The 17,671-nt window shown below is 38.3% G+C and overlaps 1 protein-coding gene across 2 annotated transcripts in view; it reads right to left on the bottom strand.

Moving 5' to 3' along the window:
* The window catches only part of LY75 (lymphocyte antigen 75), a 47,772-nt gene that overhangs the window by 15,221 nt on the left and 14,880 nt on the right, over window positions 1-17,671 (bottom strand). For both annotated transcript variants that reach the window (XR_011337747.1, XM_069861240.1), the window contains exons 14-24: window positions 10,695-10,776; window positions 10,051-10,122; window positions 8,574-8,697; window positions 7,651-7,686; window positions 7,206-7,381; window positions 6,055-6,119; window positions 5,146-5,222; window positions 3,900-4,036; window positions 3,040-3,145; window positions 892-1,052; window positions 84-213 (exon numbers count right to left, since the gene is read on the bottom strand). Coding sequence is in view for 1 of the 2 variants with exons in the window: in XM_069861240.1 (XP_069717341.1) it covers window positions 84-213; window positions 892-1,052; window positions 3,040-3,145; window positions 3,900-4,036; window positions 5,146-5,222; window positions 6,055-6,119; window positions 7,206-7,381; window positions 7,651-7,686; window positions 8,574-8,697; window positions 10,051-10,122; window positions 10,695-10,776 (1,166 nt within the window). In the remaining variant the exon portion in view is untranslated. The remainder of the gene's footprint in view (window positions 1-83; window positions 214-891; window positions 1,053-3,039; window positions 3,146-3,899; window positions 4,037-5,145; window positions 5,223-6,054; window positions 6,120-7,205; window positions 7,382-7,650; window positions 7,687-8,573; window positions 8,698-10,050; window positions 10,123-10,694; window positions 10,777-17,671) is intronic.

The following is a 17,671-nucleotide window of genomic DNA, read 5'->3' as shown; positions in this document are numbered from 1 at the left end:
AGTGACATGCATTAAAATGTCTCCTGGCACACAGACCTTAACTCCAGACTCCAGCTGTAATTTATTTTGTTCTTCAGACATACCTATAGGCCGCTGGCATATACCCAAGAAGTGCCTGTCAGCACAAGGAGTGAAATTCCATGTTCCAACATACTGTGATTTGGGATCGTTGAGGATTACACCGCACTGATTGTTAAATTCTTCATCAAAAAGCTGAAAACCAGAAATATGCTTATCAGACTTGAATTAGGTATAAACATACTTGTGTAGCGAAGGTGAAGTAACATGAGGCTAGGAGAACCTGAGCTGTCTGAACTTGTTTAAGAAGCTTCAAAGGAGTGGTGCAGTATAGTTTACCTGTTTTACAAACACTACCAAGTGCCTGGGTTAAAAAAGAATTCATAAGTTAAATGCTGGGGAGAATATGAAATGAAATTATGTAATGCTTAGACTAAATCTTGTTTGTGGGTGTGATTCAATTACGTTTATTATGCTCCACCTTGAGTAGAGCAGCAAGCAAAATACCAACACGTAATGGTTTACAGATGCATTTTAAGTGCAACTGAACCAAGAATTATTGAAGACATCTTTTCGATTACTGTTTTGACGTAATCTTTAAACTGCAAATAGAAGTTCCAGAAGAGTTAATAAATAGTTGCTTCACCTCTTTTCCTTCATCCTTCAACATTTCATATCTCAGTTCAGAAACTGTCATCCAAATAAAGGCAAACAGAACTCAATTACCGTTCAGTCACCTGGTTTGCCAATTAAATCCACTAACCAACAGATTTGGTCTGTTACATATTGTTTGGCTTTTTTTTTTTTTAAATGCAGTCAATATTCCAAATTTCATTACTCAACAGTCAACAGAAGTCAAAAGTCAGAACTCACGTCCAGTGGAATTTTCCTTAATCTTCCTGTCAGGAGTGGATGGAAGTTACTATACAACAGTTTACTCTCATCTGTCCATTTGTTTTCCTTTGTGCTGAACAGAAACTGCAAACCAATCCAAATATCTTTGGGCAGACCAGGAAGTAAGGTTGTTATATAATCTGTTGGACAGAACAGTAGATGTACATACTTGCAGTTCAGACAACAGTAAACATCTGAAAACAAAAATCTTCACATAAATAAGATAATGCAATCCCTGTTTGTATTAACTTAATTTCCCTAGCCTTTTATGACTGCAAAACACTTAACAACCCTTCCTTCCATAAGGTAGCACTTTGCATGTTGATTTTATCTGAAAGGAGCAGAGTACTGGTATTTGTCATCCAAATTCTCAGCTGAGCAGCAGGCAGTGGATTTAACCTCCTTCTCTGCCCACTCTTTTCTATTCTTGCACCTACATCCAAATTTCAAAAGCTGCTTTTCCACAGGTCTGCAAGACCTTCTATTGTCTCCCTGCAGCGATAATAGAAGAGCTCCCTCCTACTCTCCCTGAATTTATGGAGGAAGTCTTATCTCCTTCTTCCTTTCCTCCTGCTGAATACCATAAATCAGAACAATTTCCTGGATTCTGGCAGAGTTTGCCCACCCCATCATCAGAGAAGCAGGACATGACAAAGGAAGTCAGGTTTAGTTGGAAAAAAAAATTCAGCCAGAAAACCCTTATATCAGACCACTCTTAATAAGCATTCTGGCATGAAACAATGGGCTGTGGCCACCCTGCAGGCACCAAGGGCATTCACTCAGCTTGTCTAGATTAGGAAGACAAATTGCAGCTATGTAATTAGCTGCTGCCGACCTGTCTTAACTATTGGCCACATGCCAGACAGGCTCAGCCTATTTTCTGAGCTAGACAAAGCCACTGAAGATTTACATGCCAGAACTAGCCAGCTTCCTAATGCCACTCGGAAAAGTAGAAATAGCTTACAGAAAGAGGCACGTGCCTTTAAGAGGACTCTGCCTTCTTTCCATATAGGTAGCTTACACAGCAGGGGGGAAACTAAAACCAACAGTAAACAGTAACAAACACTTCCATATGCACCAAACCAGACAAAAGATCATACTATATAACATTTCAGAATGGCTGTACTTTTGCAATCTTAGAAATATCCAAAACAACACAAGTCTCAGACATGTATATTCCTGGAACCTTATTCATCCCCAATAACAGCAATTAAAAAAACCTACTATTCAACTGCTGCCTGCAGGTACGCTAGTGGCCTCCCTAGTTCACTGTCCATATTCAATTTGGCAAGAGGTTATTTGCTTATAAAGATCACATGCACTGTGCACAATGCAGAATTTCACTGAGCTACTTCAGACACACCAGCAGAGAACTGTCAGTTATTCTCAGGAATATAGATGTAAATACAGCCGCCTCATTCAGCTGTTTATTGCTGAACATTACTGGCAGCCAATGTGAATGCATTTCTTTCTCACTGCATTTACCTCAATGACTCTAGCTGATGTGACAGCCAAGAGACAGGTGCCAAAGGTGGAACAACTCTGCGTTTTGCAGTCCCCACCTTTTCCATCCTCTTATCAGTGCCCTGGAGAGCTTGCCGGTGATCAGTTTAGACCCACTGCCATATTAAGCTGGTCAGCACAGTTAGAGACACAGAGGGTGCCACGTGCTCTAGTGGGCATTGTGTTTGCCATCTCATCCCCACACAGACAGCTGAGATTATCTTGGAAGTAGCTCCTCAGGTGGTTTTCACAGTGCAGAGTCTATAGTCTTAGTAATGTTTTAATTTGCAAAGTAAAACACAGGAATTCTTCATTCAGTGGTGACCCTTCTATCCTCAACCCTTAATGCTAGACTTTAAATTTTCTGGTTTCATAACCGGTTAAGATCAGACAGAAAAGCTGCTCTTTGAACATGCTCAAATGTTTACTGACTGCATTTCCATGTTATGTTTCCAGTGATGCAAACAATAGACAACACATTTTTAACCAGTTTTATATTTTTAGAAGGCTCCCAGTATGCCTGTAGATAACGAACGTGACTCGATGCTCAAGGTCTTGAGCAGAACTATACTGAATGTGGAAGAGAAGCTGCATACTAAAGGCAGCCCGAGTTCACCATCGTACCTTGCTCAGCTTGATTTGAGACAGATGGGAGAGAGCCTCCGTAAGTTACACACTTTTCATTAGCTGCACTAAATGTTAAATATTCTGGTTTCATCTTTAGAAAACACTGCAAAACAAAAATGATGAAACTGATTTTCATCATACCATTGCTTCCTAGGAAATAACTCATACAAAAAGGTTGTTAAACCAACTCTAAGGAGAACCACTTCTAATTTCCTCCAATACAATATAATTATTTTTCTCAGAAAGCAAGGAACTGATAGTAGCTGCATGCATTTCTTATTAGATTCAACAGAATAGCTAAATATAGAATGATGAATAATCCCACTGAATAGCTCCTCATTCTGAGGATTAGAATTCAGTAATTTTTAATTGGGTACATCAGGATCATGTAATGTTTTAATAGAGAATTCATGCATGAACTAAGAAGTCAGATAGGGCTGGGCCAGGAAACTGTTCTGTAATGTGTTACCTTCTGGTAGAAACCACATGAGAAACCAAAAGCTCTATTCTGCAATGATGTGAAATAAAATTGCAAACCTTAGCGCAATGTAATGAGTGGATCTGATCCACACTCCTCCTTACTTACAGAATAACGGCAGGCCAAACAGCAGGAATTAATCTCACTAAGACTTTACACAGCAGTTAAACATACTATACTATGGCTTCTAATGTCTGTTGGTTCATTCTTAAAAGTTGCTTCTAATTCTTAAGTGAGTTAAGTATAGAGTTTCCAAAAAGCCACTTCCCAGTCCATTCCTGAACACAGGGGCTACTTCCTCACCTCTTTCAGCAGGGCACTCCTGATTACTGGACTATGAAAAATAGGTAAGGATGATTGATTTCTATTATCTCTGTACCTTATTCCGGAACTGACTCCAACCTTTAGGGCAACCTCCTCTGACTGGGCGGTAACTGGGATCGTGTTTCTCTAGTAAGGAGGCATTATTTTTTTCACAGATGAAAGGCAGTTTCATGTTACAGTTAATTGGGTAATCTGCAGAAATATAAGTTTGAAAAAACAGTTCTGATAATGCCTACCATGCTTCAATTGCCATTCATACTTTATGACATGACAAAGACCATTCTGAAGCAAAGCCCTTTTCAGTGCAAGCTCAGTGAAATACTACGCAATCTAAAGCATTAAAAGTAACAGCAGAGCAAAAAACAAACATAAATTATTTATATAATTCATACGTATAATACTCCTAAAGATCCAGAGACTGACCCTTTATTTCCAGAAGTAACATTTCATATAGACAGAGATATCTTCAAACAGAAAAATCATGAAATAAGATTATGACTCTGAGGACTAATCTCACATTCTGGCATAGAGGGCATATGACCTAAAGTCATTAAAGTCAAAAGGAATCCTTCAGAATCCATATGGAGAGTGTCTGGTCTGTACTGCTGTACATGACTCCTACAGTAGCTGAACTGGCTTTCTAGCCAAGAATAATTGCCAAGAGCTGATAGGGATGAAAACAGGTCAGCAGCATACAACAGAATAATGGGGAAAACATGCCTCAAAGTGGAAATATTAGCAGACAGGAGGAACCATTTGTTCTCAAGGGTTATAAATTTTCCTCAATACAGAAAAATGTTGAAAAAAGGAAATAAGAAGCTTCAAGTACTACTAGATGCATTTCCATTACTTTGTATACCTCTTCCAGTATGACTCCACTACTTAATGCAAGTTGCACCTCCAGATGCACATGTGGTTGCAAGTATTTAAGTCAAGCTCCTCTAATTAATACAACTCTAAGAATTAATTTCCAGAGCTCAGAGTATGTAGCATAAACACAAAAAGCTAACCATCAAAACCCGCTTTCACTTAATTTATGTTGCAAGTAGATTGACAATCAATCATAAAAAAACTATCATCTGAATTCAGGTTTGCCTCTGGTCATGAAGAAAGCTTCTACCACAGGTAAGAAATAAATGATTTAAAATTCAATCAGATTATCATCAAGAAGCCTTCCAGTCCTAATTCAATATCAATTTGCACTAAAAGTAAGAGTTTGGTTTGGGCAGAAGAGCAAGTACTTTTTTTTTTTTTTAAAGTATAATAATGACAGAGAAGGATGAAAAAAATAATAACCCTACCTCTATACCAATTCTTTCTGGAAACATACCAGCAATCCCTCAGGAATCGATCATGAAAGCGTGAAAATAACTGTAAACTGGATACAAACATTTAATAGTCAATCTCCAATCCAATGTGATCTTCAAGTGGAAACTCTGACAGCAACAGAACCAGTGCAAATAAAAGTTTGGGCTGATAACTGTCTCTAGGAGATGCCCTACAATACTGGAAAGGACAGAGGTAGGGAAAATAAACTAGGAACAAATATGTGGCAGGTTCAGTAGTTATGTACCGTGCTCGAATTAACTCTGTTGAGTAGATGTGCAGAATGAGGGTAGGAGGTTATTTATCACCCTGATGCAATTGCTGGCACACTGTCATGACAAGTGAGCAGAACAGGCAATAGCCCCCATTTTATTTTCCAAACAGTACATCACTACAGCATTTTGGTAAGTGAAGAATTTTTCTTGTGAGACGTCCATAATGCCTTGCTGCAGCCATGAACGGTACAATGCAAGGTTTGCTGTGAAACATCTCAGCTCTACAGGGCTATACTACAAGCCCACCAAGACTTCAGCATTACCTAAATAGAAGAGCGATGTCTTAAAGTAGTTTCACATTCCCTGTTCTCAAGTATTTCCCAGATCTCCTCAGAGCCAACAGAGAAGGATTTTCAATTTTCAGATATGTTTTTCCCTCTGTTTCTCAATTATTAACAGAACATAGAAGTGGGATTAAAAATACGATAAATGCATTTTAAAGATCTGTGGAATACATTAGCTATTAGGAAGTACCATTAGCTATTAGAAGTACCATTTACAAATTCAGGGATAAAATATTTTCCTTTGGAAACTATTCTAATTAACTATATTCCTAAAAAGCACATCAAAAAAGTTCATAATAAAGCATTTCATAATTATTCTACATACGGTGAATGATAGCTGTAGCCATAATCAATAAACTTCAGCCACCACTTCTGTTCGCTGTTTGATAACTGTGGAAACAAAGAAAACCCTCAGTATTTTACACACCACAGAGAAACAGCTCCAGACTCTACCAAGGATAAATCAAAGACAAAATTAATTTTGATCTAAAACATTTCTAAATGTGCAGGAATCACTATTCTTCAGCAACAGGAAAGGATACAGTTTAAGACTGATATGTAAAGCAGATGGACCCCCGCACCTACTAGAAAAATAGCTCATGTTTTCCACTGTGCTGGATAAAGCTACAGGAAATCTTGCAGCATTGTCTTAAGTGCATGCTAGATACATCATTCCCACAAAATTCATAGCAGAAACTCCACCAGACAACTAAGACATCGCTGCAAGCTGCCTAAAGCTGACGTGGTTCCACAGGACCTTCCTTCCTTCCTCAGAATAATCAGGTTCTTTCAGCACATAGCCTAACAAAGAATAGTTTATGAAAAGGCTATAGACTCAGCAGGTCAAATCCTCAATTTCTCCTGCCTTGTAATTTCTCCTTCCAGGTAAATTCTTGTGAAAAGACATTTCATGAAGAGAGCTTGCAAGCTGCTAATTTCAGAAAGTATTGTCTCACAAGCAGCAGCACTGAAGGTAGATAGAAACAGGGGTGCCGAAACTTGAAATGTTTTGGTAAGATTCCTTAAAAGAATGTACTTTCATGCCATGAAAAATAGTAACCCCTTTCAGGAAAGACTATCAGACCACCATGCATTTCTATTTAAATTCTCTCAGGTGAAAAAATGATGTGCTGCCCCCCTGTATACAACTGAGAACTGGCACAGTAGTTAGTGAAGCATTTGCAGACACTGGGATGTTTACATGGTGATGTTATGACTCTGTCTCTCCATTTGGAGGCAAGGTTTTTTCATGTTGTTAAGGATACTTTTCCATTTACCATTTTTTAAAAAGACTGACATTAAAATAATTCTCTGTCAACTCATCTTTTCCTTTTACATACAATTTAAAACTATTCAAGCCAACAGGAAAAAGGAAGAAATTAAGGATTAACATTTTCTTATGCTGGAAAAACTGGCAAGAAAATCTCTCAGTAGTGGAAAGTTAATAAGGTAATCTGTTAGTTTACACCTCCTTACCTTTTCTATTTGAGATAGTATTGTCCTGAGTTTTGGGTAAGACTCCACGGAGGCTAAATCACTATCATTTTTTTGACAGTAGAAAAGAGCTTCCTGAAAGCTCAGGTTTTTATCTGGCACAAACCACAGTTCTGCTCCATCAACAACAAGTGGGGCTCCATGAATTCCAATTTCATCTACCCAGAAAAAATATGACATACATAAGAAATTAATTCCCAGAAACTCATTCTTTCTTTTTTTGAATGTAATAAGAAATTTCAACTTGACACTGGGAAGAGCCAACACACTTCCTTGCATTCTGAATCTCTCAGAATAAAATTCTATCAGTCATGACCTTTGCTAGTATCAGACAGGTATTACAATAGCAATAAAACAAATCTAATCAAAGGCTGAGTATTAACAACTCTATACACATAGCAAAAGAATAAGCAAAAAATCTATTTACCTGGTACATACCACTCAGGTGTCTTTGGAGTGCTACCTATGAAGAAGAAGAAAAAGGAACAGTCACTTCAAATTCACCTTCTAACAAGACTGTGGTCACCACAAAAGGAAGTGATGTATTGTATTCGTGCTTCTCTGTATGCATGATGGAAAAAGTAAAAGGAGAAGGAAACTATACCCTGGTTTAATAGTTTAAAATACACTAACATAAAACTAAATAGGAGTTTTGCATACCCCAGGCTTAAACATCTGTGTGTTTTTGTCTCCCAAGTAGAATAAAAGCATCAAACCTGCATATCTACCCCTACCTCCCCACAACAAGAAAGTTTCATCCTCAAAAAGCTTTTTAATGAACAACCAAAATGTAAAAAGCCTGCTGGATTACAGCACTCTTCCTACTGCATGGAAAAACCTGGATCTGCGCAGATATGCCACACCACTCTTCTGTCTCACTGCAATGAGGAATTAATACACCAGTTTTATCAGAAGGCAGATAATTGACTTAAAGTTGAAACAAACTGTACATCCAAGATATATGTGATCATTTAATGGCCCTTCCAACCTAAACTATTCTATGATCCTATGATTTAGTAACAAATATCCCTAAGAAAAGTAAAATTCACAAGTGCTGCAACTTGGTGGTTTAGATGGCCTCACCTAATAAGAAGCTGCTTCTCACTTCATGGGACAAGAAAGATTATATGCACTGGTACTGCACCCTGCATGGTAATTTCCTAATATATTTTTGAATATTCTAAGTGCACATCTCTTTGTATGTGACCTAGATAAAACATCTTAACAGTTCAGAGAAGAAATTATAAAAGAATTTTTTGCAAAGTTTCTGTTATTGAGCAATAATTATAACTCAGTGATAATAAAAAATGAACTCCTTTATATGAGTAAATTGATGTAAACGCAGTTTACCTTTTGTTATCTGGCAAACCCATTCAAGTTTAGCTTCACAATCAAAAGGTTTGAAGTAAAATTCCAGGTCTCTGCCTTCATGGAAATAAAATCTCCAAAATGATCTCCGTGAAAATTCAGAGGTCTGTATAAACGTAGGAACAGAGAACTGACTTAGTATAGCACAGGCCTCTGAAACTGTTAACAAAGTACTTCGGCAAAGTCATGATGTGTTACTGAGGTGTTGGTTCTATGCAACTTACTTTGCAAAAATGAGCAGATGCAACACTAACTCTTCAACTAGAACCTCTCCATGCTAGTCAAGTTTGTGAAGCAATTAGGCAAAGAGCTTAAGATCTCATATTGCAATGTTGTCTCGCTGCTTTTTTGTAGCGCACAGGATCTCACGAATACTTTCTTCCTGAATTATCTGTTGCAACTTGTGCCCTGAAATGATTCTCATTTCTGCTCAAGAGGAGCAACAATCTCAACTGGTCCAGAAAAAAATTCTTTCTTCTTTAAGATTATTTTTTACAATCAAGCTTAAAATCTGACTTAACACTTACAATTATTTCCAATAAGGAGATTTTTTTATCATTTAGCGAAAGAACATGTCTAAACCTAGAAGCAGGAGAAGGAAGTTACTAAATTCAAGGTCCCCTTTAAACTGCTCTCTTCTGGTCTAAAATTTTCAGTAGCTAAATGTTGACAACTTCATGGCCTGCAGTCATGAACACCAGAGAAGAGAATAGGGGGAAATGGTGTGAACAGAAGTAGACATGCAACTGTCATTTCCTTCAGTAAATCATAAAAGCAGAGGTGGTTCCAATTGGATGAAATGAAGGGATGGTATTGGAATAATCTTAAAAATAGTCAGGTGATGCTTCAGAAAAGTTAAAGGCCATTTTAAATCTCATGCCATCAAGAATAAATTAAGCAATAAAGAACATAATTAGGAATTAAGCAGGAAGGAGCCTGACATTTTGAATCAGAAACTGACAGAGCACTTGAAGTCTATTTCACAAGTAAACAAGGAAATACACATAATAAACACAAATACACCCTCTGGCAGTAGCCAGGATATCCCTACCTTAGGTTTTGAATATTTTCTTAATTTGCACTTCAGAAAAACTGGTCAAGATTTTAAAATTTACTAGTAGAGCTCCGTTTTCTTTTTTTTGTTTTAGGTTATGTGCAATATACAAGAGATATGCAGTATGACATTATGCAGTACAGAACAGCATTGTTACTAAAACATTTTGTAGTTCAAAGGAAGTCTTATGAAAGGTTACCATTAGCACAGCACCTGGTTCATAAAAGAAGCTTGAGTAAGGGAAAACTGATAGCACATATAGATTGATAACTAGCAACATTTTCACTACGTGAAGCAAACATCGCAGTAGCCAACCTAAATTCAATACACTTCTGGCAAAAGTATTTTTTTCAAGTACTTTCATGTAAAAATACATATGTTGTTATTAAAAACTGTGAAACTAACCTTTAATGCAGCACAGTCTCTTGTGTCATATTCATCTTCCAGATAATCAAGCGGCATTACAACACTGGTTACCTACAGGATGGACAAGTTGAAAGAACTAGTACTTCATGATTGGTTTTGCTACAGTAATCCGCAGAGACAACCATTCAGACACATGATTCTATTACATTTATCACTATTAAAATACATGTAAAATGGCAGTTACTAGATCAGCTCTGAGTCTGCACACCTGTTATTATGGGGAGGGAGAAAACTCATAATTTCAGGCAAATAAATCAATTACAGTGAGGAAGATATTTTTGGAGAAGTCTGACATATCAAAGAGACAAACTGATAAACCCTCTTCTCTATTGTGGCATGAAGACATCTTGTTCCTCCCAACAGCTTTTAGAAGTTAACTAATATATTTCTGTTAAAATATTTTAATGGAATAGAGACAGAAATCAGGTTAACCTCATTAAAGAAATATTTTTAATTGGAAATCTGCCTGGATGGCAGCTCTTAAGTGCACAATCTTCTTCTGAATTATTCATCTGTTGAAGGATCTGCCATATTTTAATTAAAATATTTATCTATTTACTTTCAATCCAGTCCAAGCCGAAAAAGATCAGGACATTACTTTTCCTGGTTAAAAGTTAACTTACAGGTTTATCATCACTCCATTGCCAGGTCCCCAAAGAATCTGGACTCCTCTTATTCATTCCAATCCATACCCATCTGTCATTGCTGGAAATAAACAAAATAAAAACTTAAGCAAATGATATGGTTCAGCTCACTTAAAAGAAAGACTGACCTATGCCACGGCATTACTTAGGATCAAGCAGCAAAACCAAAGGTTTACTGCTGCAAGTTGTAGCAGTCCACTGAGAAAATGGATGTAAGGACTAGGATGACTTCCGTACTTTTCTTTAAGATCTGCAGGTTGCTCTTCCCAGATCAAAGAGAAAACTAACTAAATAAGATAATTCCTTTGTTCTCTGCATCATCACTTCATCAGTTGTCACTTGATACTAAAGGTCTCTTTTCTACTTTATTCTTCCAGAATCACACACGCAATGTTAATTTGTCGAGCTTCGCTTTCTCTTGTCCATCTCAGGTCGCCTGTCTCTACACCATCAGGTCAAACATACTCTTCCCCAAACCACGCGAAAACTTCTACTCATACAGAATAACTGGCTTCATATTTCCCTTGTGAGCAATATAAACAAACCAAGCTCAGGCACGTATTTCAATTATGCCTCTGCATAAGAGACAGACATAAAAGACCACACAACACCACTGACTCCAAAGCTTGCATAAAAGAATTGTAAGAGAAATTTCACTCCATTTTGCATGATTACAGTCAGAACCGTATTTTTTTCTCCATTTTACTTCTTCATTTTTCTTGAACAGGGTATGCTTAAATTAAAAATTTCAGCTATGCTCCAAGATAAAAAGTTGCCAAAAAAAAAGTGTTCACAACATAAATACTTAAATCTGCAGTAACAGCGTTTACCATACTCTTCACTATTGCTTATGAATCTAAAGATACTATAACAAAATTAACTATGTGCTAGTCAAACTGCAAGGTTAGTTTTGTGCTGTAACCTCTACTTCTCAAAGTACCAATTTTGTGCTACGTACTGAAGTTCATGATTTTATGAATCACTCCAATCTGCTACTCTGCCCAAGAAAGGTAACAGTCACTTTTCTTAATGATTATGTCAGGTGTAAGTAGCAGAGGGGAGAAAGACCACAAGTCTTCTCTGAAATCACAGGTTACGTGAAACCCTGCTGCAACAGAGCTGTGAAAAGGTACTATGATCAAGGCAGTATGACAGCAACAGTAAAGTATCGATGCCTTAGTACAGGGCTCTTGTAAAACTGTATCAGGAGCGCTATTCCATAAATTTGCGTTGTACCAAATAACGAGGAGGAATACAAGATACTTGAGGAAATGACAGTCTAGGTTATTAACAAAAATTAAACATTTTCATTAAACATGAAATCGGGAAAGGATATAGTTCTTTACAATGCATTATGAAACTAAAGCTCTAAGAGCAAAAAGGACGTTGCATCTGAAGGAACCACAACTCAGAAATAAATTCAGTCTCAAAATTGGAAAGAGATGTCTGACCAGCAGAGGTCAGCATTTGGAAAAGGCTCCCAGAAAAAAAGTAATGCTGACAAAGTAATTTTAAGACAGAATTTGGTAAGTTTATGAAAATTACTTCATTACATGGAAGGACAGACTCAGACACAGGCTTAACTCCATAAGCAAAGTTATAAAATCACAGGGTGATGTTAAGAAACTCTTTGTGACACTACCTTTCCACACACATCACCATAAAGATGACAAATTGAGCCTTAAATGGCTGGCAGTGCAGCATTAACAAACAACAGCTTAGTCCAGATATGTGGGTTAAATACATGAAATCCAAGAAGAGCAACAACATTTTATTTGGTAGGGTTCCCATTAGGAAGAAAGGCATCAGTCACCAACAAATCTCATTTCTGGTTGTTTTTATTTTTCTCTCAACTCAGGTATTAATTTTCTAATACTGGTGTGATACTGAGATCACACTAGTGCCATCTTACCATATTGAATAGTCTTTAGCCTTTTAACGATGTCACTACAGAGCCTTTAGAAAGCCTAAATGCCCCATATCACACCAGAGGAAAAACTGCGAGGCAAACATTCATAACTGTCAAGCAGGTAAGTGGCTTTCGGCAATTTGTCTTTAGAATTTTACTTTTCTGTGATTGTTCTTTCCACTTCTGAATCAGACATTGCTTAACCTTTCCTTCTGAATCGTCACCTACAGCTCAGTGCAGTTTAAGCAACTGATAATCACAGAGGAGTATCTACTAAAAAGAAAATTTGAGACACTAATTTCAATAAGATCTGCAGGACCTGAGGAAGTAGAGCAATTTTTCAAAGTATTATATTTGGTTTCGATGTAATAAATAAATAATAAAAATGTAGGCCAGGTGAAGAATTTCTCCAGCTTATCTCTCAATTTACAACTACTGGCCTGCAAACATAACAATTTATTTCATCTGACTTGGCACTTACGCATTAATGTGCATTTTTTGCTTTTTTTGGAACTGTTCAGATCTGTAACTACAACATCATCCTTGATAATGTTCAGCCTCTGGGCTGGACAGGCGCACACTCTCCTGGGTGGAAACCTGGTTGGCTGGCCGGGCCCAGAGAGTGGTGGGAAATGGTGTGAAATCCAGCTGGAGGCCAGTGACAAGTGGGGTTCCCCAGGGCTCAGTGCTGGGTCCAGCCCTGTTCAATGTCTTTATCAATGACCTGGATGAAGGCACTGAGTGCACCCTTAGCAAGTTTTTTGCGGACGACACTAAGCTGGGTGGAAGTGTCGATCTGCTGGAGGGTAGGGAGGCTCCAAAGGGATCTGAACAGGCTGGACCGCTGGGCTGAGACCAATGGCATGAGGTTTAACAAGGCCAAATGCCGGTGCCTGCACTTGGGGCACAACAACCCTGTGCAGTGCTACAGACTGGGAGAAGTCTGTCTAGAAAGCTGCCTGGAGGAGAAAGACCTGGGGGTGTTGGTTGACAGCGACTGAACATGAGCCAGCAGTGGCCCAGGTGGCCAAGAAGGCCAATGGCATCTTGGCTTGTATCAGAAACGGTGTGACCAACAGGGCCAGGGAGGTTATTCTCCCTCGGTACTGGTGAGACCGCTCCTTGAATACTGTGTTCAGTTCTGGGCCCCTCACCACAAGAAGGATGTTGAGGCTCTGGAGCGAGTCCAGAGAAGAGCAATGAAGCTGGTGAAGGGGCTGGAGAACAGGCCCTATGAGGAATGGCTGAGGGAGCTGGGGTTGTTTAGCCTGGAGAAGAGGAGGCTGAGGGGAGACCTCATTGCTCTCTACAACTACCTGCAGGGAGGTTGTGGAGAGGAGGGAGCTGGCCTCTTCTCCCAGTGACAGGGGACAGGACAAGAGGGAATGGCCTCAAGCTCCGCCAGGGGAGGTTCAGGCTCGACATAAGGAAAAAATTCTTCACAGAAAGGGTCATCGGGCAATGGAACGGTCTGCCCAGGGAGGTGGTTGAGCCACCTTCCCTGGAGGTGTTTAAGGCACGGGTGGATGAGGTACTGAGGGGCATAGTTTAGAGATTGGTGGGAATGGTTGGAGTCGATGATCCGGTGGGTCTCTTCCAACCTGGTGATTCTATGATTCTATGTTTTTAGCTTAAGTAAGGCCTTTTGATAGCCCTCTGAAATTATACCATCACCTCATCACAGAAAAGAGTTCTGCCCACTACTTAAGACAACTATGAACTAGAACACTCTATTGCAACTAAGGCTGCAGCAAGGAATTTGCTTGTACTTGAGGCTTCTGTCCCCTCATTGCAAAGCACTTAAAATTTACCCTATAGACTGTTTTCAAAATAAATTTATCAGTGCCGGAATACTCTTCTAGCCACACTCCTGGAACTGCCTCTAAGCCCTAGATTACCCTGAGTTTTAAAATAAAAAATAAGTGTAATTTGTGCTTTACAATGGACTCCATGCTGATAAACAACAAAAGACTCTAAATCTCCAGCAATCGCTCCAGATTACCAGTAGCTTTTCCTTCCTAGGGAACTAAAACTCGATAAAATTCAGTGTTGTGCAGGAGTGGATAAACACAGTTTAGATCAATGTGAAGGGAATATAAACCAGTAATTTTTCTACTGGCATATTCTAACTCCTGAAATAGAAAAGGCTTTTTTTCTGTCTCTTATGTCAGCTCCAACACAAGAGTAAGAGCTTAAGTGAAGTTACTGTAGCTTGTAGTTCAACATAGTTCTTGAGACCAAGTAACACATACATTTAAGCCAATTCCCTAATGGTGAAATTTAGGGCACCGTTTAATTTTGAGCATTGCTGACATAAAAGTGTATATAAAGCCCATTCAACTCCCTGCTCTTCACTCTCTAACAGGCTACTGCCATTAGCTGAATTGCCACCCTGCTAATCATCTGCTGTATTAAAGCAATACAGCAGAAAGGAGCAATACAGCAGAAAGGAGCAATACAGCAGAAAGGAGCAATACAGCAGAAAGGAGCAATACAGCAGAAAGGAGCAATACAGCAGAAAGGAGCAATACAGCAGAAAGGAGCAGCTGTATTAAAGCAATTACTACAACTTGCATCTTGGATTTAACATTGTTTTGACCAGTGTGTTGAGAACAAGATCAACACACTTTCTTGCTTGCAAACTCAAGTGTTAGTGAGGCTTTCTAGATTCAGAACAATTACAGCACCAGCACAGTGCATATAAAAGGCAACTGATTTTTTTTTTTTCCAGTAAGGTGTTCTCATTGCAATGTTACTTCTAACCAGTCCAAGCCGTTAGTCTCCTTCCATCAAATGTCTCTACCAGCTATAAGCTGCAGAATGCTCAAAAAACAGCCCTAAAAGAATGAAAGTAAATGAACTGGATCTGTTCTGCCTGTATCACGTTTCTCTAAGTGAAAAGAGGTTATTTCCTACTCCTTTCAGAGAGGGAAAAGCTAGCAGGCAAATTTCATTTTCCTTTCCAATGGCAATTGCCTGACTTGGCTGGAGCAATTTGAGCTCTTATTTGCCTCTAAGGTGGAATCTGAGTAAAGAACAGAATGGACTAGGCAAGCTGCCCTCTTCGCAGTGAACCAAACTGACTTGCTAATATTTAAAAACAAACAGCTCCCAATGAGTCACCAGAGAGCTGTGCAAGTTGCGGGGGGGGGGGGGGTGGGGGGAGGCAGGAATGAAACTAAAACAGCCAAGGTGTGGCTCCTTCCCCAGGCTGAAATGAGTGCATTGAATGAATAGTTTAGGTTAGAGTTTGCACTGAGTAAATGCAGGGAATACAGACAAACTGTGTTCACTCCAGCAGCTAATCACATCTAACATTATCTTAGGATTATTTCTCTCAGTTACCTGAATTGTTTGTTCTTGGTGAAATAATACACTTGGTTTCTTCTCTCTTCTGTCAAATAAACTTATTTTCAGACAAGCCACCTTTCACTCCTGATCTCTAAATACTTCATATTTCTGAGTAATTTAAAAGCATAACAATCTTAAATACTTCATTATGTTATCTAAACAAACAAATATTATTTTAAATACTTCTGACACTATCAAATATTAGTATTTTTGTTCAGGAAGTTCTGTAATGCTTAAAACAGGGGTTAAACTTGATGAAAATACTGTGCTTTGCATTATATTTTACACATGTAGTTACTGCAACATTGATTGCAAAATCAATTTATAGCAGGCTCAAAATATTGCCCCTTGTTTAACTTCTGGTGGAATAATACTGAAGCACTGGGACTTTCCTTCTTTGAGGCTAAGTTCAAGTTTTCTGAAATATTGGAACTGCAGTAGCATCATATGTCAACTGACTTTCTGGAAAGACAGGAAGTCTCCACCTTTAAATTCCTTAACAAAAATGTCGATTAACTATAATTAATACCCTCAGACAGTCTGTAAATTGAAAAGTAGTTCCAAGTACTTGCAGGAAAATAAAATAAGTTACTTCTCTATTCATGTTTCATAGTAGATTAGATACACTAAAACAAAATTTCTAATTGCAAAAAAGTATAATGAGATCTATAGCTAAAAATAATCTGTGCACTAATTTTTGTTTCAGGCACTTCAGTCACCTTACTAAAGGGGTCACAAGTGGCTTGTATAAAAGCTAAGCCATCTATATATAGAGCATACAAGTTTGGTTTTGTCTCTTATTAACATAAACATGGAGTGATTTTAAAGATCCGTGCACATCTAAAAAAAGTTCACTGGGTTTTGAATAAGGCATCTCTTCAGTCATCATGTTTTAAAAATTAATCCATGTTATCCTTTGGCAGCTTCTGAAATAATTCCAATTTAGTGTGATGATGAAAAAAATTTAGATCCCAAAACTGGCAGCACTTGAGTTTAAGCTGGCAAAAGTTCTGAAAAAACAGGCTGCCAATAAAAAAAAACATATTACACAAGGGTCTGACATCACACCAATGCCTAATAAAGCTTTGTAGTGACAATTCCTTTGATTAAAAATAGAGCTTTAGACTCATAAATTATGTAGTATTTGATTTGTTGATACCAGAAAACTCAGCACACCCATCCAATGCCCATACAGTGTTACTGCAGTTATGTCAAGTGGGATACAGGCCAACCAGATTGCTGGACACGACATTATTCAAGTTTTCAAAAGATAGCACCCAGTTTAGTCAGCATGAATTTAATACATAAAGATGAGACCTACCTAAAAAACTGAAACAATAACTCATCTCTATAGAATGTATCAGTAGACTAACAACTATCACCCAGTCAACATAATTAAAGAAACATTATAAAAACACAGACTTAAATTCATGTAAAGTAAGATGCTTGCAGCAAATCTCTGTTTTCCTGCGCTCCCTTTAGCAATGCAAAACATTTGCCCAAGCTGCACTCCCTTGACATTTTCCAGGAAGGCAGTGACATGACCAGCAGTTCAAATGCCACATCTAGCCATCTTTACTGTGGGAAACGCAGTCACTGTACATTATCTCATACTTGCCATTTGGGGTCAGCAGCAGCATTTGTCATCTCCTGCAGAACGTGACTGAAGTAAAAATTTTAGCCCATGGCTAGTTTG

The sequence above is a fragment of the Phaenicophaeus curvirostris genome, chromosome 7, assembly GCF_032191515.1.
Source record: "Phaenicophaeus curvirostris isolate KB17595 chromosome 7, BPBGC_Pcur_1.0, whole genome shotgun sequence".
Classification (NCBI taxonomy): Eukaryota; Metazoa; Chordata; class Aves; order Cuculiformes; family Cuculidae; genus Phaenicophaeus; species Phaenicophaeus curvirostris.
Note: the sequence above shows the minus strand (reverse complement) of the source record. Positions and strands in the feature narration are given on the sequence as shown.